The sequence below is a fragment of the Oncorhynchus clarkii genome, chromosome 30, assembly GCF_045791955.1.
Source record: "Oncorhynchus clarkii lewisi isolate Uvic-CL-2024 chromosome 30, UVic_Ocla_1.0, whole genome shotgun sequence".
Lineage (NCBI taxonomy): Eukaryota > Metazoa > Chordata > Actinopteri > Salmoniformes > Salmonidae > Oncorhynchus > Oncorhynchus clarkii.
This window is the reverse complement of record NC_092176.1, coordinates 6,936,150-6,952,045: the sequence shown is the minus strand read 5'-3', so window position 1 is coordinate 6,952,045 and position 15,896 is coordinate 6,936,150. Positions and strand designations below refer to the sequence as shown.

At 44.3% G+C, this 15,896-nt stretch overlaps 1 protein-coding gene across 2 annotated transcripts in view; it reads left to right on the top strand.

The window, feature by feature from the left end:
- Positions 1-15,896, top strand: part of LOC139389938 (netrin-G2-like) — a 60,600-nt gene that overhangs the window by 30,520 nt on the left and 14,184 nt on the right. Inside the window, exons 4-6 of one of the 2 annotated variants that reach the window (XM_071136974.1) lie at positions 992-1,164; positions 2,421-2,444; positions 2,930-3,031. In XM_071136974.1, the coding sequence (XP_070993075.1) occupies positions 992-1,164; positions 2,421-2,444; positions 2,930-3,031 (299 nt within the window). The remainder of the gene's footprint in view (positions 1-991; positions 1,165-2,420; positions 2,445-2,929; positions 3,032-15,896) is intronic. The other variant, XM_071136975.1, reaches the window with a different exon arrangement.

The window sequence follows — 15,896 nt, the reverse complement described above, 5'->3', positions numbered from 1 at the left end:
GCTCTGTCTGTCAATTATCCTCCTCAGTGTGTTGGGTAGGAAATGAGAGAGAGCCACATCCTCATATTATCCCCTTTTGTATCTATCTTTACCAGGATGAGCATATACCTAACCTTTTAAAGTCAATATTGAAGTCGGTGTGATGAGATATCCACTGGTTAAAACACACCTGAGAAAGTGATAGCCTACTGTACATCGTTATGGTATCAGAGTGTCACTATTTGGATAATTCCCCTTTGATTCAATTGAATTGTCCCTCATAATTGAGAGGAGAGGCGAGGAGAGGAGGAGAGGAGACATCCTTTTGGAGATATGGAGGTCCATTCTATGAATATTTCATGCAAATGGAGGGTGGGTGGCTCACCAGAGTGGAACACAGGGTATTGGAAGTCACTCCCTCATTTGATTAGGGAGATTGTTATTCAAATGTCACAATTTCCATACTAACCTGCCTGCCACCTCTCTCGCCACCTCAATCCTACCCCCTTGAAAAAATAATTTTAGATGTACATGGCCAGGTAATTTCTCGAGATTGGGAAGTGTTGGTTGATCTGGGAGCGTGCATCTTCTCATCTATTTATTTGATTCTGTTTCCCTGAAAGATTTTGTCTCTTGCCATTCTAAAACATGGAAATATGTCCTGCAGATTGTGAATCACGATCTTCAACGTTTTATCGCTTGTGCTCATACTCAGCTTTAACAATGTCATTTAAATCTTACTCTTTCACCTTACTACTGTATTTAAGACCCCTAATTATCCAGGTAAGCAATTTATCAAGCAACATCTTGATCGATAACTACCTGCTCATTTCTACTGTACATAGGGGGCATAAGCATTGATTGGCTTGTCTACAGCAATGTCAATTCCCACAAGGTATACATGATCATGCATGATTAGCATGGCAGTTGTTCAAATTCAAGCGAGGCATAACAGTGACATGTTGTGGACTGACATTGATTATACCTCTCTCCCCCACCCAACTTGCCATAGGTGTAAGTGTAACCTCCATGCTGGCCAGTGCACCTTTCGGGAGGGAAGCCTACAGTGTGACTGTGAACACAATACGACGGGCCAAGACTGCACTCGCTGTGAGAGGGGCTTCAAAGCCAAGTCATGGAAACCTGGATCGTACCTACCCACCCCCAACGGATCCCCCAATACCTGTACGTAACCTACAATATAGCTACTAGGGATTAATATGGGTAACCGGGATCCCGGGACTGTCCCGTGAACACTCTTCACATTTCCTGAAAAAATTCAATGACAAGACCCGGGAAATGACATCTTCCCCCAATACCGGCACTAATGCACAACATGCGCAGGATCAGATTAGCAAAAACATTTATAGCACATTATCCAAACAGGTTGTCACATGGAAGCCTTTAGCCTAGCTTATTTACTTCACACGAAGTCGCCATAAATTCAAAGCGCACGCACAATTGACACTGCCGGACTGCACACGCGACCCGAATGCAGTTAATAAACCCGACAGGAAACCCATACAGTAGGTTTAGTCTATAAAATAATGTGTGCCTTTATTATTATTATTATTATTGTGAATATTCTGACTGTCACAAATGTGATGGGCCTATGCACAATTCCCTACATAGGCATCTCTGCCACTGACATTACGTTTGTTAACAATGCAGAGAGGCACGAGGGAAAATTCTATTTTCTCCTGTCCTAGAGCCTAGGCTATTTTCCTATCCAGTCCCAATCCCACTGAAAACCAAAATCCCGACTCCTGTTGCGCATGAAAATGCACTGGGAATCTAAGATAAAGTAACTAACTATCAGTAGGAGATATTGGTGTAATTTGCTCTGAAACGTTTATATAGTGGCAGAGCCAAGCCGACAAGGTGGCGCGGGCGCTTTAAATTGGCACTTCTGAATAAAAAATAAAAAATTGGGGCGGTATTTCGAGGGATAGATATGAATTATTCCCGGTATTGAAACTTGGTAGATTTTCGGGGAAATATTCATCCCTAATAGCTACTGTATAGACTTCCAACATGATTCTATCCATACCATACTGTATCAACCATACTATACCAGGCATATACTAGATGGATTAAGTAATGGTTGAAGAGAAATTTGGGTCATCTGCTCTACACAGCCACAGAGGGGAGCAGCTGAAGCTGTCACATTTCAAAGGAGAGATGTCAGTTAGTTTGAGGAATCGTACAGATGTACACATATACATATGCAGAAGCACCCTATGCTATACTCGCAAACTACAGAGGGAATGGGGGGCCTGCTGCTTCCAACGGCATCGAAAACCTCCAGCTCTCTCTTTTTCCCCCAGACGTATTCATAAAAACACTAATTCTCAAAGATAAATGAGTAAATCTCAAGTACCTCTCTCTCTCTCTTTCTCTCTCTCTCTCTCTCTCTCTCTCTCTCTCTCTCTCTCTCTCAGGTGATGCTGCTGGGACTCTTGGCAGTAAGTAAAGTCCTAATCAAATGGGGTAGAGCTTGTTGTCGCTTATTATTATTTTTTATTCTCTGTTCATATGCTATCCTTCTTTTGTCTTACTTATAGCACACTGTCTTATATAATGCGCCCCTCTGATGTTGTGGCGGGTACCTTCATTCTAATCACAACGATCCCACTCACAAATCACATTTTTCCACAGTTGTATATAACTTAAAAGGGGGGAGGGGCTTTGAAGTGTGTAGATGAGGGCTAATCCAGGGACATGATGTGAGAGGGATTGTGAGTGTATACACCAGAGTCTCTCATAGGGATTCTTTGCAGACCTATAGGAGATACTGTACTGCTACAGCTGTGGTGAAGTAACCATATTGTTTTGGGAGATGGCCAAAGGATGATTTCATGGTATATCCACGATCAGCATTTTCCCATGTTAGTGCATTTGATATCATTTGACTGTTTTTCTCTACCTTCTTGGTGTGGTGCCCTCTCAGCACCCACAACAATCCAGACTCCGCCAACAACCACACCGGCGTTGGCGACTACCACCAAGCCACCCACAGACCAACTGCCCACAATTACCACTATTATGGCAGGTGGGAAAGCAACTACGGTTGTAGTTTCTGACGGCCAGGCAGAGTGCCTGTCTAAAAGGAACACCGGCTGTGTCTGAAATGGCAGCGTATTGCCTATATTCAGTATATTGCCTATATAGTGTGCTACTACAGAGCCCTTATGGGCCCTGGTCAAAAGTAGTGCACTACATGGAATAAAGTGCAATCGGACGCAGCCATAGTCTGAGGGCTCATCAACCTCCTGCTTCTTATTGACTTTTAAACCAGTACACTTACTAAAGCAGTACATACAGTAGAATGTGTCCCTGGTGCATTCCTGATGACCAGGAAATGTGTTGTCCTGCACAGCTGAAAGGGAAGGCAAGGCTATAATGTTGATGAAGCACAAAGGCAATGGAAGAGAGGAGTTGATGAATCTTTGTCTTGGTTAGCTTGGTCATTTAGCATGTAGTAAAGTGGCTGGTTGAGTATGTGTGTTATATACTGTAGCTCACATATTTCTTTACCAAACGCCCTACGGTTTGTGATGTATTGCATGTTAGAAAGAATATAACATATCTGCATTTGTGTTATCAGATAAGTAACAATATTGTTTTTTGTAGTCAATAGTCGCTTCGTGTGTGTGTGTGTGTGTGTGTGTGTGTGTGTGTGTGTGTGTGTGTGTGTGTGTGTGTGTGTGTGTGTGTGTGTGTGTGTGTGTGTGTGTGTGTGTGTGTGTGTGTGTGTGTGTGTGTGTCTGTGAGAGACTTTTTGGCAACTAGGTTGTACTTTCACTAGATATCCTTCACTTATTATACTTCCATGGAATATCCCATAATGTCAGGCTGGACAGAGAGTCTCCCATGGCCCAGTGATTTCTGACCTGTGTGTGTGTGTGTGTGTGTTCAACAGAGAGGAACCCCCCCAATGTCTCTGTCTCTACTGCTGTGACGTGACACACTCCTATAGGCTCTGCGAGTGTGTGTTCGCTGTTAGTAGGGACTTCAAAACCTCCATAGTAACAAATGTCATTTTCGAATGCAAATAAAGTGCCCTTAGAAAGTATCACACCCCTTGACCTTTTGCACATTCTGTTGTGTTACAGCCTGAAATTTGTGTCACTAGTCTACACACAATATCCCATAATGTCAAAGTGGATTTATGTTTTTAGATTATTTTTTATTTTTTTACAAATTAATTAAAAATTAAAAGCTGAAATGTCTTGAGTCAGTAAATATTCAACCACTTTGTTATGACAAGCTGAAATACAGTGCCTTGCGAAAGTATTCGGCCTCCTTGAACTTTGCGACCTTTTGCCACATTTCAGGCTTCAAACATAAAGATATAAAACTGTATTTTTTCGTGAAGAATCAACAACAAGTGGGACACAATCATGAAGTGGAACTACATTTATTGGATATTTCAAACTTTTTTAACAAATCAAAAACTGAAAAATTGGGCGTGCAAAATTATTCAGCCCCCTTAAGTTAATACTTTGTAGCGCCACCTTTTGCTGCGATTACAGCTGTAAGTCGCTTGGGGTATGTCTCTATCAGTTTTGCACATTGAGAGACTGAATTGTTTTCCCATTCCTCCTTGCAAAACAGCTCGAGCTCAGTGAGGTTGGATGGAGAGCATTTGTGAACAGCAGTTTTCAGTTCTTTCCACAGATTCTCGATTGGATTTAGGTCTGGACTTTGACTTGGCCATTCTAACACCTGGATAATAAACATATCCAGGTGTTAGAATGGCCAAGTCAAAGTCCAGACCTAAATCCAATCGAGAATCATTCCATTGTAGATTTTGCTTTATGTTTTGGATCATTGTCTTGTTGGAAGACAAAACTCCGTCCCAGTCTCAGGTCTTTTGCAGACTCCATCAGGTTTTCTTCCAGAATGGTCCTGTATTTGGCTCCATCCATCTTCCCATCAATTTTAACCATCTTCCCTGTCCCTGCTGAAGAAAAGCAGGCCCAAACCATGATGCTGCCACCACCATGTTTGACAGTGGGCATGGTGTGTTCAGGGTGATGAGCTGTGTTGCTTTTACGCCAAACATAACGTCTTGCATTGTTGCCAAAAAGTTCAATTTTGGTTTCATCTGACCAGAGCACCTTCTTCCACATGTTTGGTGTGTCTCCCAGGTGGCTTGTGGCAAACTTTAAACGACACTTTTTATGGATATCTTTAAGAAATGGCTTTCGTCTTGCCACTCTTCCATAAAGGCCAGATTTGTGCAATATACGACTGATTGTTGTCCTATGGACAGAGTCTCCCACCTCAGCTGTAGATCTCTGCAGTTCATCCAGAGTGATCATGGGCCTCTTGGCTGCATCTCTGATCAGTCTTCTCCTTGTATGAGCTGAAAGTTTAGAGGGACGGCCAGGTCTTGGTAGATTTGCAGTGGTCTGATACTCCTTCCCTTCAAAATTATCGCTTGCACAGTGCTCCTTGGGATGTTTAAAGCTTGGGAAATATTTTTGTATCCAAATCCGGCTTTAAACTTCTTCACAACAGTATCTCGAACCTGCCTGGTGTGTTCCTTGTTCTTCATGATGCTCTCTGCGCTTTTAACGGACCTCTGAGACTATCACAGTGCAGGTGCATTTATACGGAGACTTGATTACGCACAGGTGGATTGTATTTATCATCATTAGTCATTTAGGTCAACATTGGATCATTCAGAGATCCTTACTGAACTTCTGGGGAGAGTTTGCTGCACTGAAAGTAAAGGGGCTGAATAATTTTGCACGCCCAATTTTTCAGTTTTTGATTTGTTAAAAAAGTTTGAAATATCCAATAAATGTCGTTCCACTTCATGATTGTGTCCCACTTGTTGTTGATTCTTCACAAAAAAAATACAGTTTTATATCTTTATGTTTGAAGCCTGAAATGTGGCAAAAGGTCGCAAAGTTCAAGGGGGCCGAATACTTTCGCAAGGCACTGTATTAGTGTTTAACATGATTTTTGCATGACCGCCTCATCTCTTATTTTTCTATTTTTTGTTGTTGTAAATTTTACTTATGAGCTTAAAAACTAAACGACAACATACAGATGCACAGAAACCTCCACAACATCACCCCTTTCCACCTGCTCACACCCCCATCACCAGCGCCCATATCATTCTCCAGCGCTCATATCATTCTCCACCACATGGCCTCAAACTACGCACTTTCAACATTTAGATAATAAAGCATTTGACCTTTCCATTGTGTTAACGATGGAGGATTGGTTGATTTAATGTTTAAAAGTACGTATATGTTTTTTCAATATGATTGGCGAGAAGAGTTTCGTCCAACCCATCGGGTATCTCACTGCACTCTCATATGCCATGTCTTTAAATATGTAGACAGAGGGATTATAAAGTATATTTACATTGCAATACTTCTCACAGCCAACTTTCTAACTCCGCCCATGACTTTTGGACTTTATAGACTTCCCAGAAGTCATGTATTGTTGAGTCATTGTTAGTTTTACACTTAAGACATGACTCTGCCGTTGTGCTGTAGAATTTGGGAATTCTGTCTCATGTAATAAATTCTATACATTAGTTTACAGTGCATTCGGAAAGCATTCAGACCCCTTGACCTTTTCCACATTTTGTTACGTTACAGCCTTATTCTAAAATTGATTAAATATATTTTTTTCCTCATTAATCTACACACAATACCCCATAATGATGAAGCAAAAACATGTTTTTAGAAATGTTTGCAAATTTATTTTATAACAAGTCAACTGAAATATTGCATTTACATAAGTATTCCGTCCCTTTACTCAGTACTTTGTTGAAGCACCTTTGGCAGTGATTACAGACTCGAGTCTTCTTGGGTATGACGCTACAAGCTTGGCACACCTGTTTTGGGGGATTTTCTCCCATTCTTCTCTGCAGATCCTCTCAAGCTCTGTCAGGTTGGATGGGGAGTGTTGCTGCACAGCTATTTTCAGGTCTCTCCAAAGATGTTAGATCGGGTTCAAATCCGGGTTCTGTCTGTGCCACTCAAGGACATTCAGAGACTTGTCCCAAAGCCACTCCCGCGTTGTCTTGGCTGCGTGCTTAGGGTTGTTGTCCTGTTGAAAGGTGAACCTTCACCCCAGTCTGAGGTCCTGAGCACTCTGTACATTGCTCCGTTTATCTTTCCCCTCGATCCTGACTTGTCTCCCAGTCGCTGATGCTGTAAAAGATCCCAACAGCATGATGCTGCCACCGCCATGCTTCACCGTAGGGATGGTGCCAGGTTTCCTCCAGACGTGATGCTTGGCATTCAGGCCCAAGAGTTGTTTATTTTGGGTTTCATCCAGTTGAGGCGCTTCAGAAGAGGAAGGGGAGGACCATCCTCCTCAGTGAATTTCAGAAATGTCCTTGTAAAATATTTTAAAATGTATCCTTTTTAGATAAAACTATACTAAATATATTCACATCACCAAGTACCTGATTAAAACACTCTATTTTGCAAAGGTCTGCAGTAGCCTCAACATCACTCGGGAAGATAGCACCGTGGTGTCGCCGGAGGACAGCTAGCTTCCGTTCTCCTCTGGGTACATCGACTTCAATACAAAACTTAGGAGGCTCATGGTTCCCACCCCCACAAATAGACTTACACAGTAATTATGACAACTTCCGGAGAATGTCCTCCAGTCTATTAGAGCTCTAGCAGCATCAACTGACATGTTGTCCACCCAATCAAAGAATCAGATAATGAATCTAGTACTGAAAGCATAAGCTACAGCTAGAAACCACTGCAGTGTATAAAATGTGGTGAGTAGTTGACTCAAAGAAAGACAATAGTTTAACAGTTTTTAACAAATTCATTTCTTCCAAAATGAAGGCCGAAGCAAGAGAGAAATAGAAAGAGATTATCATTTTTTTCACTTTCAGTTTCACCTACTTAGCTAGCAAATGCAGCTCGCTAGTTTAGCCTACTGAAACATCCAGCTCAAACAGAGGGATGCTATGTTAGCTAGCTGGCTATGAATTTTCAACACAACACTGGGTCAAGGTAAGCTTTTGGTATCACAAATGTATTGCCACCGGGGCCCACCGGTGTAACTGCGTACTGACTATACACAGTAACGTTACTGCTTGATTGTAGCAGGTTTACTAACGCGTTTGTTCTATTAGCTATATTGACTATGACTTTACTTTAGCTAATATGGTGACAACGATGTAGGCTGTTTGGCTTGGAAAGTTTTTTCGCCTGGTCATATACAGCTGATGTGTTGTGCATTGCAATCCACAAGCGAAGGGAAGAGGTGAGAGGAGGAGAGCGCTTGGATGTGAGAAGGAATACAACATGGCTGCTATGAAAGTGAACTATGTTTACAAGTCATCAGGGGTGTATTCATTCTGCCGGTTCTGTTGAGAAAAAAAAACTCTTAAACAGAACAAAACAGGGATAAACATACTTGACTGCCACTGGTTTCATCAGACCAGAGAATCTTGTTTCTCATGGTCTGAGAGTCCTTTGGAACTCCAAGCAGGCTGTCATGTGCCTTATACTGAGTAGTGGCGTCCATCTGGCCACTCTGCCATAAAGGCCTGATTGGTGGAGTGCTGCAGAGATGGTTGTGCTTCAGAAAGGTTCTCCCATCTCCACAGAGTATCTCTAGAGCTCTGTCAGAGTGACCAACAAGTTCTTGGTCACGTCCCTGGCCAGCTGTAGGAAGAATCTTTGTGGTTCCAAACTTCTTCCATCTAAGAATGATGGAGACCACTTTATTCTTTGGGACCTTCAATGCTGCAGAAATGTTTTGGTACCCTTCCCCAGATCTGTGCCTCGACACAATCCTGTCTCCAAGCTCTACGGACAATTCCTTCGACCTCATGGCTTAGATTTTGCTCTGACATGCACTTTCAACTGTGGGGCCTTTATATAGAGAGGTGTGTGCCTTTCTAAATCATGTCCAATCAATTGAATTTACGACAGGTGGAGTCCAAGTTGTAGAAACATTTCAAGGATGATCAATGTAAACAGGATGAACCTGAATTTCATAGCAATAGGTCTGAATACTTTTTATTTTTGTTTTATTTTACTTTGATTTATCAGCAAGTCAGTTAAGAACAAATTCTTATTTTCAATGATGACCTAGGAACAGTGGGTTAACTGCCTTGTTCAGGGGCAGAACGACAGATTTGTACCTTGTCAGCTCGGGGATTCGATCTTGCAACCTTTCGGTTAGTAGTCCAACGCTCTAACCACTAGGCTAGGTATTTATTTTATTATTTAAAAAAATATATCTGTAAAAATGTCTAGAAACATGTTTTCACTTCGTAATTATGGGGTATTGTGTGTAGCTTGAAAAGGAAAAAATGTTTTATTTCATTGATTTTTAGAGTAATATGGAAAAAGTCAACGGATCTGAATACTTTCCGAATGCACATAGCTCTGTAACTGTTTAAGGCACCATTGGCATCATGGTGAAATCTCTGAGCAATTTCCTTCCTCTCCAGCAACTGAGTTAGGACGGTCGCCTGTATCTTTGTTGTGACCGGGTGTATTGATGCACCATCCAAAGTGTGATTTAATAACTTCACCATGCTCAAAAGGATATTCAATGTCTGCTTTTAGTTTTACCAATCTACCAATAGGTGCCTTTTTTTGCAAAGCATTGGAAAACCTCCCTGGTCTTTATGGTTGAATCAGTGTTTGTAATTCACTGCTTGACTGAGGGACTTTACAGATAATTGTATGTGTGGGGTACAGAGATTAGGTAGTCCTGGAACTTAAGTTTAATTAAGACATTTCAATTTGAAATCTTTTGGACATCAGAGCAATGTTGAGGGAATCCTATTTGAGTCAGACAAGGATGTTCATATGATAGGTAAGAGCTGGTCATGGGTGCACCTCAGCTACGCTCAAGGTCCTAAACAACATCATAACCGCCATCGATAAGAGACATTACTGTGCAGCAGTATTCATCGACCGGGCCAAGGCATTCCACTCTGTCAATCACCACATTCTTATTGGCAGACTCGACAGCCTTGGTTTCTCAAATGATAGCCTTGCCTGGTTTACCAACTACTTCTATGATAGAGTTCAGTGTGTCAAATCGGAGGGCCTGTCAGGGCCTCCCGGGTGGCGTAGTGGTTAAGGGCGCTGTACTGCAGCGCCAGCTGTAGCCCTATACACTACCCCATACACTACCCACCACCGCGACCTGTACGCTCTCGTTGGTTGGCCCTCGCTTCATACTCGTCGCCAAACCCACTGGCTACAGGTTATCTACAAGTCTCTGCTATGTAAAGCCCTGCCTTATCTCAGTTCACTGGTCACCATAGCAGCACCCACTCGTAGCACGTGCTCCAGCAGGTATATCTCACTGGTCACCCCAAAGCCAATTCCTACTTTGGTCATCTTTCCTTCCAGTTCTCTGTTGCCAATGACTGGAACGAACTGCAAAAATCTCTGTAGCTGGAGACTCATATCTCCCTCTCTAGCTTTAAGCACCAGCTGTCAGAGCAGCTCACAGATCACTGCACCTGTGCATAGCCCATCTGTAAACAGCACATCTATCTACCTACCCATCCCCATACTGTATTTATTTATTTCTTGCTCCTTTGCACCTGTAACGACCGTTGGTGGAAGAAGGTGAGGACCAAAGTGCAGCGTTGTAGGTATCCATAATACTTTTAATCCAGAATGAATACACAAACAAAAACAACAAAACGATAACTGAACAGTTCTGACAGGTGCAACAAATACTAACCAGAAAATAACTACCCACACCCATAGTGGGAAAACAGGCTGCCTAAGTATGGTTCGGATTGCCAGCTGCCTCTGATTGGGAACCATACCAGGCCAAACACATAGAAATAGAAAACATAGAATGCCCACCCCAACTCACACCCGACCAAACTAAAACAAATACATAAAAAAGGAACTAAGGTCAGGATGTGACAGTACCCCCCCAAAGGTGCGGACTCCGGCCGCAAAACCTAAATCCACAGGGGAGGGTCTGCATGGGCATCTGTCCGCGGTGGCGACTCTGGCGCGGGACGTGGACCCCACTCCACCATAGTCTTGGCCCACTTAAGTGGCGCCTTTGGAGCGGCGACACTCGCCGCCGACCTCGGACTAGGGCCCCGAATAGCGGCGGGCCCCGAATAGACGGGAGACTCTGGCAGCGCCGGAGTGAAGGGCGACTCTGGCAGCGCCGGGGTGAAGGCCGGCTCTGGCAGCTCCTGACTGAAGGGCGGCTCTGGCAGCTCCTGACAGAAGGGCGGCTCTGGCAGCGCCTGACTGACGGGCGGCTCTGGCAGCTCCTGACTGACGGGCGGCTCTGGCAGCTCCGGACTGACGGGCGGCTCTGGCAGCTCCGGACTGACGGGCGGCTCTGGCAGCTCCGGACAGGAGGGAGACTGGCAGCTCCGGACAGGAGGGAGAATGGCAGCTCCGGACAGGAGGGAGACTCTGGCAGCTCCGGACAGGAGGGAGATTGGCAGCTCCGGACAGGGGGGAGACTCTGGCAGCTCAGGGCAGGAGGGAGACTCTGGAAGCGCCGGACAGGCGGGAGAACCTGGAGGGAGGAGATGGAGAGACATCCTGGTGCGTGGGGCTGCCACAGGAGGCATGGTGCGTGGAGGAGGCACCGGATGGACCGGACCGTGGAGGCGCACTGGAGGTCTCGAGCACCGAGCCTGCACAACCTGTCATGGCTGGATACTCCCTGTAGCCTGGCAAGTGCGGCGGGGTGGAACAGACCGCACTGGGCTGTGCTGGCGAACCGGGGACACTGTGCGTAGGGCTAGTGCCATATAACCCAGGCAGAGGAGACCCACTGGAGACCAGATGCGCTGAGCCGGCTTCATTACTCCTGACTCGATGCCCACTCTAGCCCGGCCGATACGAGAAGCTGCGATGTAGAGCACCAGGCTACGCATGCGCACTGGGGACACCGTGCGCCTCACGGCATAACACAGTGCCTTCCCGGTCAACCTCTCGCCACGGTAAGCACAGGGAGTTGGCTCAGGTCTCCTACCTGACTTAGCCACACTCCCCGTGTGCCCCCACCCCCCCCCAATAAATTTTTGGGGCTGCCTCTCGTCCCTGTTGCGCTGCTGTGCTAACTCCTCATATCGCCGCCGCTCGGCTTTAGCTGCCTCCAGCTCTTCCCTGGGGCGGCGATATTCCCCAGCCAGTGCCCAGGGTCCCTTACCGTCCAAAATCTCCTCCCATGTCCATGAGTCCATTCCACGCTGCTCCTGGTTACCACGCTGCTTGGTCCTTTTTTAGTGGGTAGATCTGTAATGATTCTCCTCTTCGTCTGAGGAAGAGTAGTCAAGATCGGACCAAAATGCAGCGTGGTACGTGTCCATGTTAAATTTATTACAACTGAACACAAAATAACAAACGTGAAACACCGAAAATCGAAGCAGTTCTGTATGGTGAAAACACAGACACAGAAAACAACTACCCACACCCATAGTGGGAAAACAGGCTGCCTAAGTATGGTTCTCATTCAGAGACAACGATTGCCAGCTGCCTCTGATTGGGAACCATACCAGGCCAAACACATAGAAATAGAAAACAGAACAAAAAACAGAATGCCCACCCCAACTCACGCCCTGACCAAACTAAAACAGAGACATAAAAAAGGAACTAAGGTCAGGACGTGACAGCACCCCAGTATCTCTACTTGCACATTAATCTTCTGCATTTCTGCATCTACCATTCCAGTGTTAAATTGCTATGTTGTAATTACTTCGCCACCATGGCCTATTTATTGCCTTAACTCCATTATCTTACCTCATTTGCACTCACTGTATATACAGTGCCTTGCGAAAGTATTCGGACCCCCTTGAACTTTGCGACCTTTTGCCACATTTCAGGCTTCAAACATAAAGATATAAAACTGTATTTTTTTGTGAAGAACCAACAACAAGCGGGACACAATCATGAAGTGGAACGACATTTATTGGATATTTCAAACTTTTTTAACAAATCAAAAACTGAAAAATTGGGCGTGCAAAATTATTCAGCCCCTTTACTTTCAGTGCAGCAAACTCTCTCCAGAAGTTCAGTGAGGATCTCTGAATGATCCAATGTTGACCTAAATGACTAGTGATGATAAATACAATCCACCTGTGTGTAATCAAGTCTCCGTATAAATGCACCTGCACTGTGATACTCTCACAGTCTCATAGTTCCACAGTATTATTGACTGTATGTTTTGTTTATTCCATGTGTATCTCTGTGTTGTATGTGTCGAATTGCTATGCTTTATCTTGGCCAGGTCGCAGTTGCAAATGAGAACTTATTCTCAACTAGCCTACCTGGTTAAATAAAGGTGAAATATATAACAAAAAAATAAAAAAGGTCAGATATACAAAACATTGCACTGCATAAAACGTACATTTTTGTCAAATGTATTTTTGTTAGTTATGTTTCAACCCTCCATCTTGTGCCAATATCAGTTCTCTTTAAGTCTTTGTTCCAATGGTTTATACACTGCTCCAAAAAATAAAGGGAACACTAAAATAACACATCCTAGATCTGAATGAATGAAATATTCTTATTAAATACTTTTTTCTTTACATAGTTGAATGTGCTGACAACAAAATCACACAAAAATGATCAATGGAAATCAAATTTATCAACCCATGGAGGTCTGGATTTGGAGTCACACTCAAAATTAAAGTGGAAAACCACACTACAGGCTGATTCAACTTTGATGTAATGTCCTTAAAACAAGTCAAAATGAGGCTCAGTAGTGTGTGGCCTCCACGTGCCTGTATGACCTCCCTACAACGCCTGGGCATGCTCCTGATGAGGTGGTGGATGGTCTCCTGAGGGATCTCCTCCCAGACCTGGTCTAAAGCATCCGCCAACTCCTGGACAGTCTGTGGTGCAACGTGGCGTTGGTGGATGGAGCGAGACATGATGTCCCAGATGTGCTCAATTGGATTCAGGTCTGGGGAACGGGCGGGCCAGTCCATAGCATCAATTCCTTCCTCTTGCAGGAACTGCTGACACACTCCAGCCACATATGAGGTCTAGCATTGTCTTGCATTAGGAGGAACCCAGGGTCAACCGCACCAGCATATGGTCTCACAAGGGGTCTGAGGATCTCATCTCGGTACCTAATGGCAGTCAGGCTACCTCTGGCGAGCACATGGATTGCTGTGCGGCCCCCCAAAGAAATGCCACCCCAGACCATGACTGAACCACCACCAAACCGGTCATGCTGGAGGATGTTGCAGGCAGCAGAACGTTCTCCACGGCGTCTCCAGACTGTCACGTCTGTCACATGTGCTCAGTGTGAACCTGCTTTCATCTGTGAAGAGCACAGGGCGCCAGTGGCGAATTTGCCAATCTTGGTGTTCTCTGGCAAATGCCAAACGTCCTGCACGGTGTTGGGCTGTAAGCACAACCCCCTCCTGTGGACGTTGGGCCCTCATACCACCCTCATGGAGTCTGTTTCTGACCGTTTGAGCAGACACATGCACATTTGTGGCCTCCTGGAGGTCATTTTGCAGGGCTCTGGCAGTGCTCCTCCTGCCCCTCCTTGCACAAAGGCGGAGGTAGCGGTCCTGTTGCTGGGTTGTTGCCCTCCTACGGCCTCCTCCACGTCTCCTGATGTACTGGCCTGTCTCCTGGTAGCGCCTCCATGCTCTGGACACTACGCTGACAGACACAGAAAACCTTCTTGCCACAGCTCGCATTGATATGCCATCCTGGATGAGCTGCACTACCTGAGCCACTTGTGTGGGTTGTAGACTCCGTCTCCTGCTACCACTAGAGTGAAAGCACCACCAGCATTCAAAAGTGACCAAAACATCAGCCAGGAAGCATAGGAACTGAGAAGTGGTCTGTGGTTATCACCTGCAGAACCACTCCTTTATTGGGGGTGTCTTGCTAATTGCCTATAATTTCCACCTGTTGTCTATTCCATTTGCACAACAGCATGTGAAATTTATTGTCAATCAGTGTTGCTTCCTAAGTGGACAGTTTGATTTCACAGAAGTGTGATTGACTTGGAGTTACATTGTGTTGTTTAAGTGTTCCATTTATTTTTTTGAGCAGTGTATTTTTTTCTAAGAGGTTGTCAGTTGGATAGGCTCTCTGCAAGGTTTTGTATATCTTACCTATCATATGAATAAAAACATGTTTTCCCTTTGTAATTATAGGGTATTGTGTGTAGATGGGTGAGAATATCATTTTTTTTTAATCCATTTTGAATTCAGGTTGTAACACAACAAAATGTGGAGTAAGTCGAGGGGTATGAATACTTTCTGAATGTATTTAAAATTCCAAATTTGTTTTGTTTAGGTCTCTGACAAAGAGAGAAATTCTTTGCATCTCATATCCACCAAATGCGTCAAGCAAGCTGTGTTTGTGCTCAGTTTTAGTATGGAAGAGGGGCTGGATTCAATCCGTATTCCCAAAATATCTTTTAGCTGGATTGAAATTCAAAGGCAATGTTTCCGCGTTCGAGGACACTGCATTCATGGTGTGTCTGCTCAATCGGAAATTACCATTACATTTTAATGCGGATCTTCCTTGATACTTCCACGTTATGGATTGAATCAAGCCCTTAGTTTGTAAAGTGCACTTAAATCTAAGGACCATCCCCACAGAAACAGCTTAGGACAGGGTATTGTGAAGTCAGCTACTCTACATAGCGAAAGTGATACACTTGTCCACAGTGGAGCACTACAGGGTCGGTTGTCCATTTCGCTGAGATGGGTCTTTATAACGCCCTGGGTTCAGTTACCGTTTTAGTCGGAGATTACCTGGCCTATACTTAAAATGTTCATGATAGCTTGAACTATTCTATGGGATGAAAGGGATTTTTTTATTTCATCATTGGAAGCCTATAGATGTGTCACTAGCCATTTGTCCTGATGAATTCTGGAATATTCTCAATATTACTATGTAAGAGGAAAGGTCATGGTTCTTTATGAGCGCCTT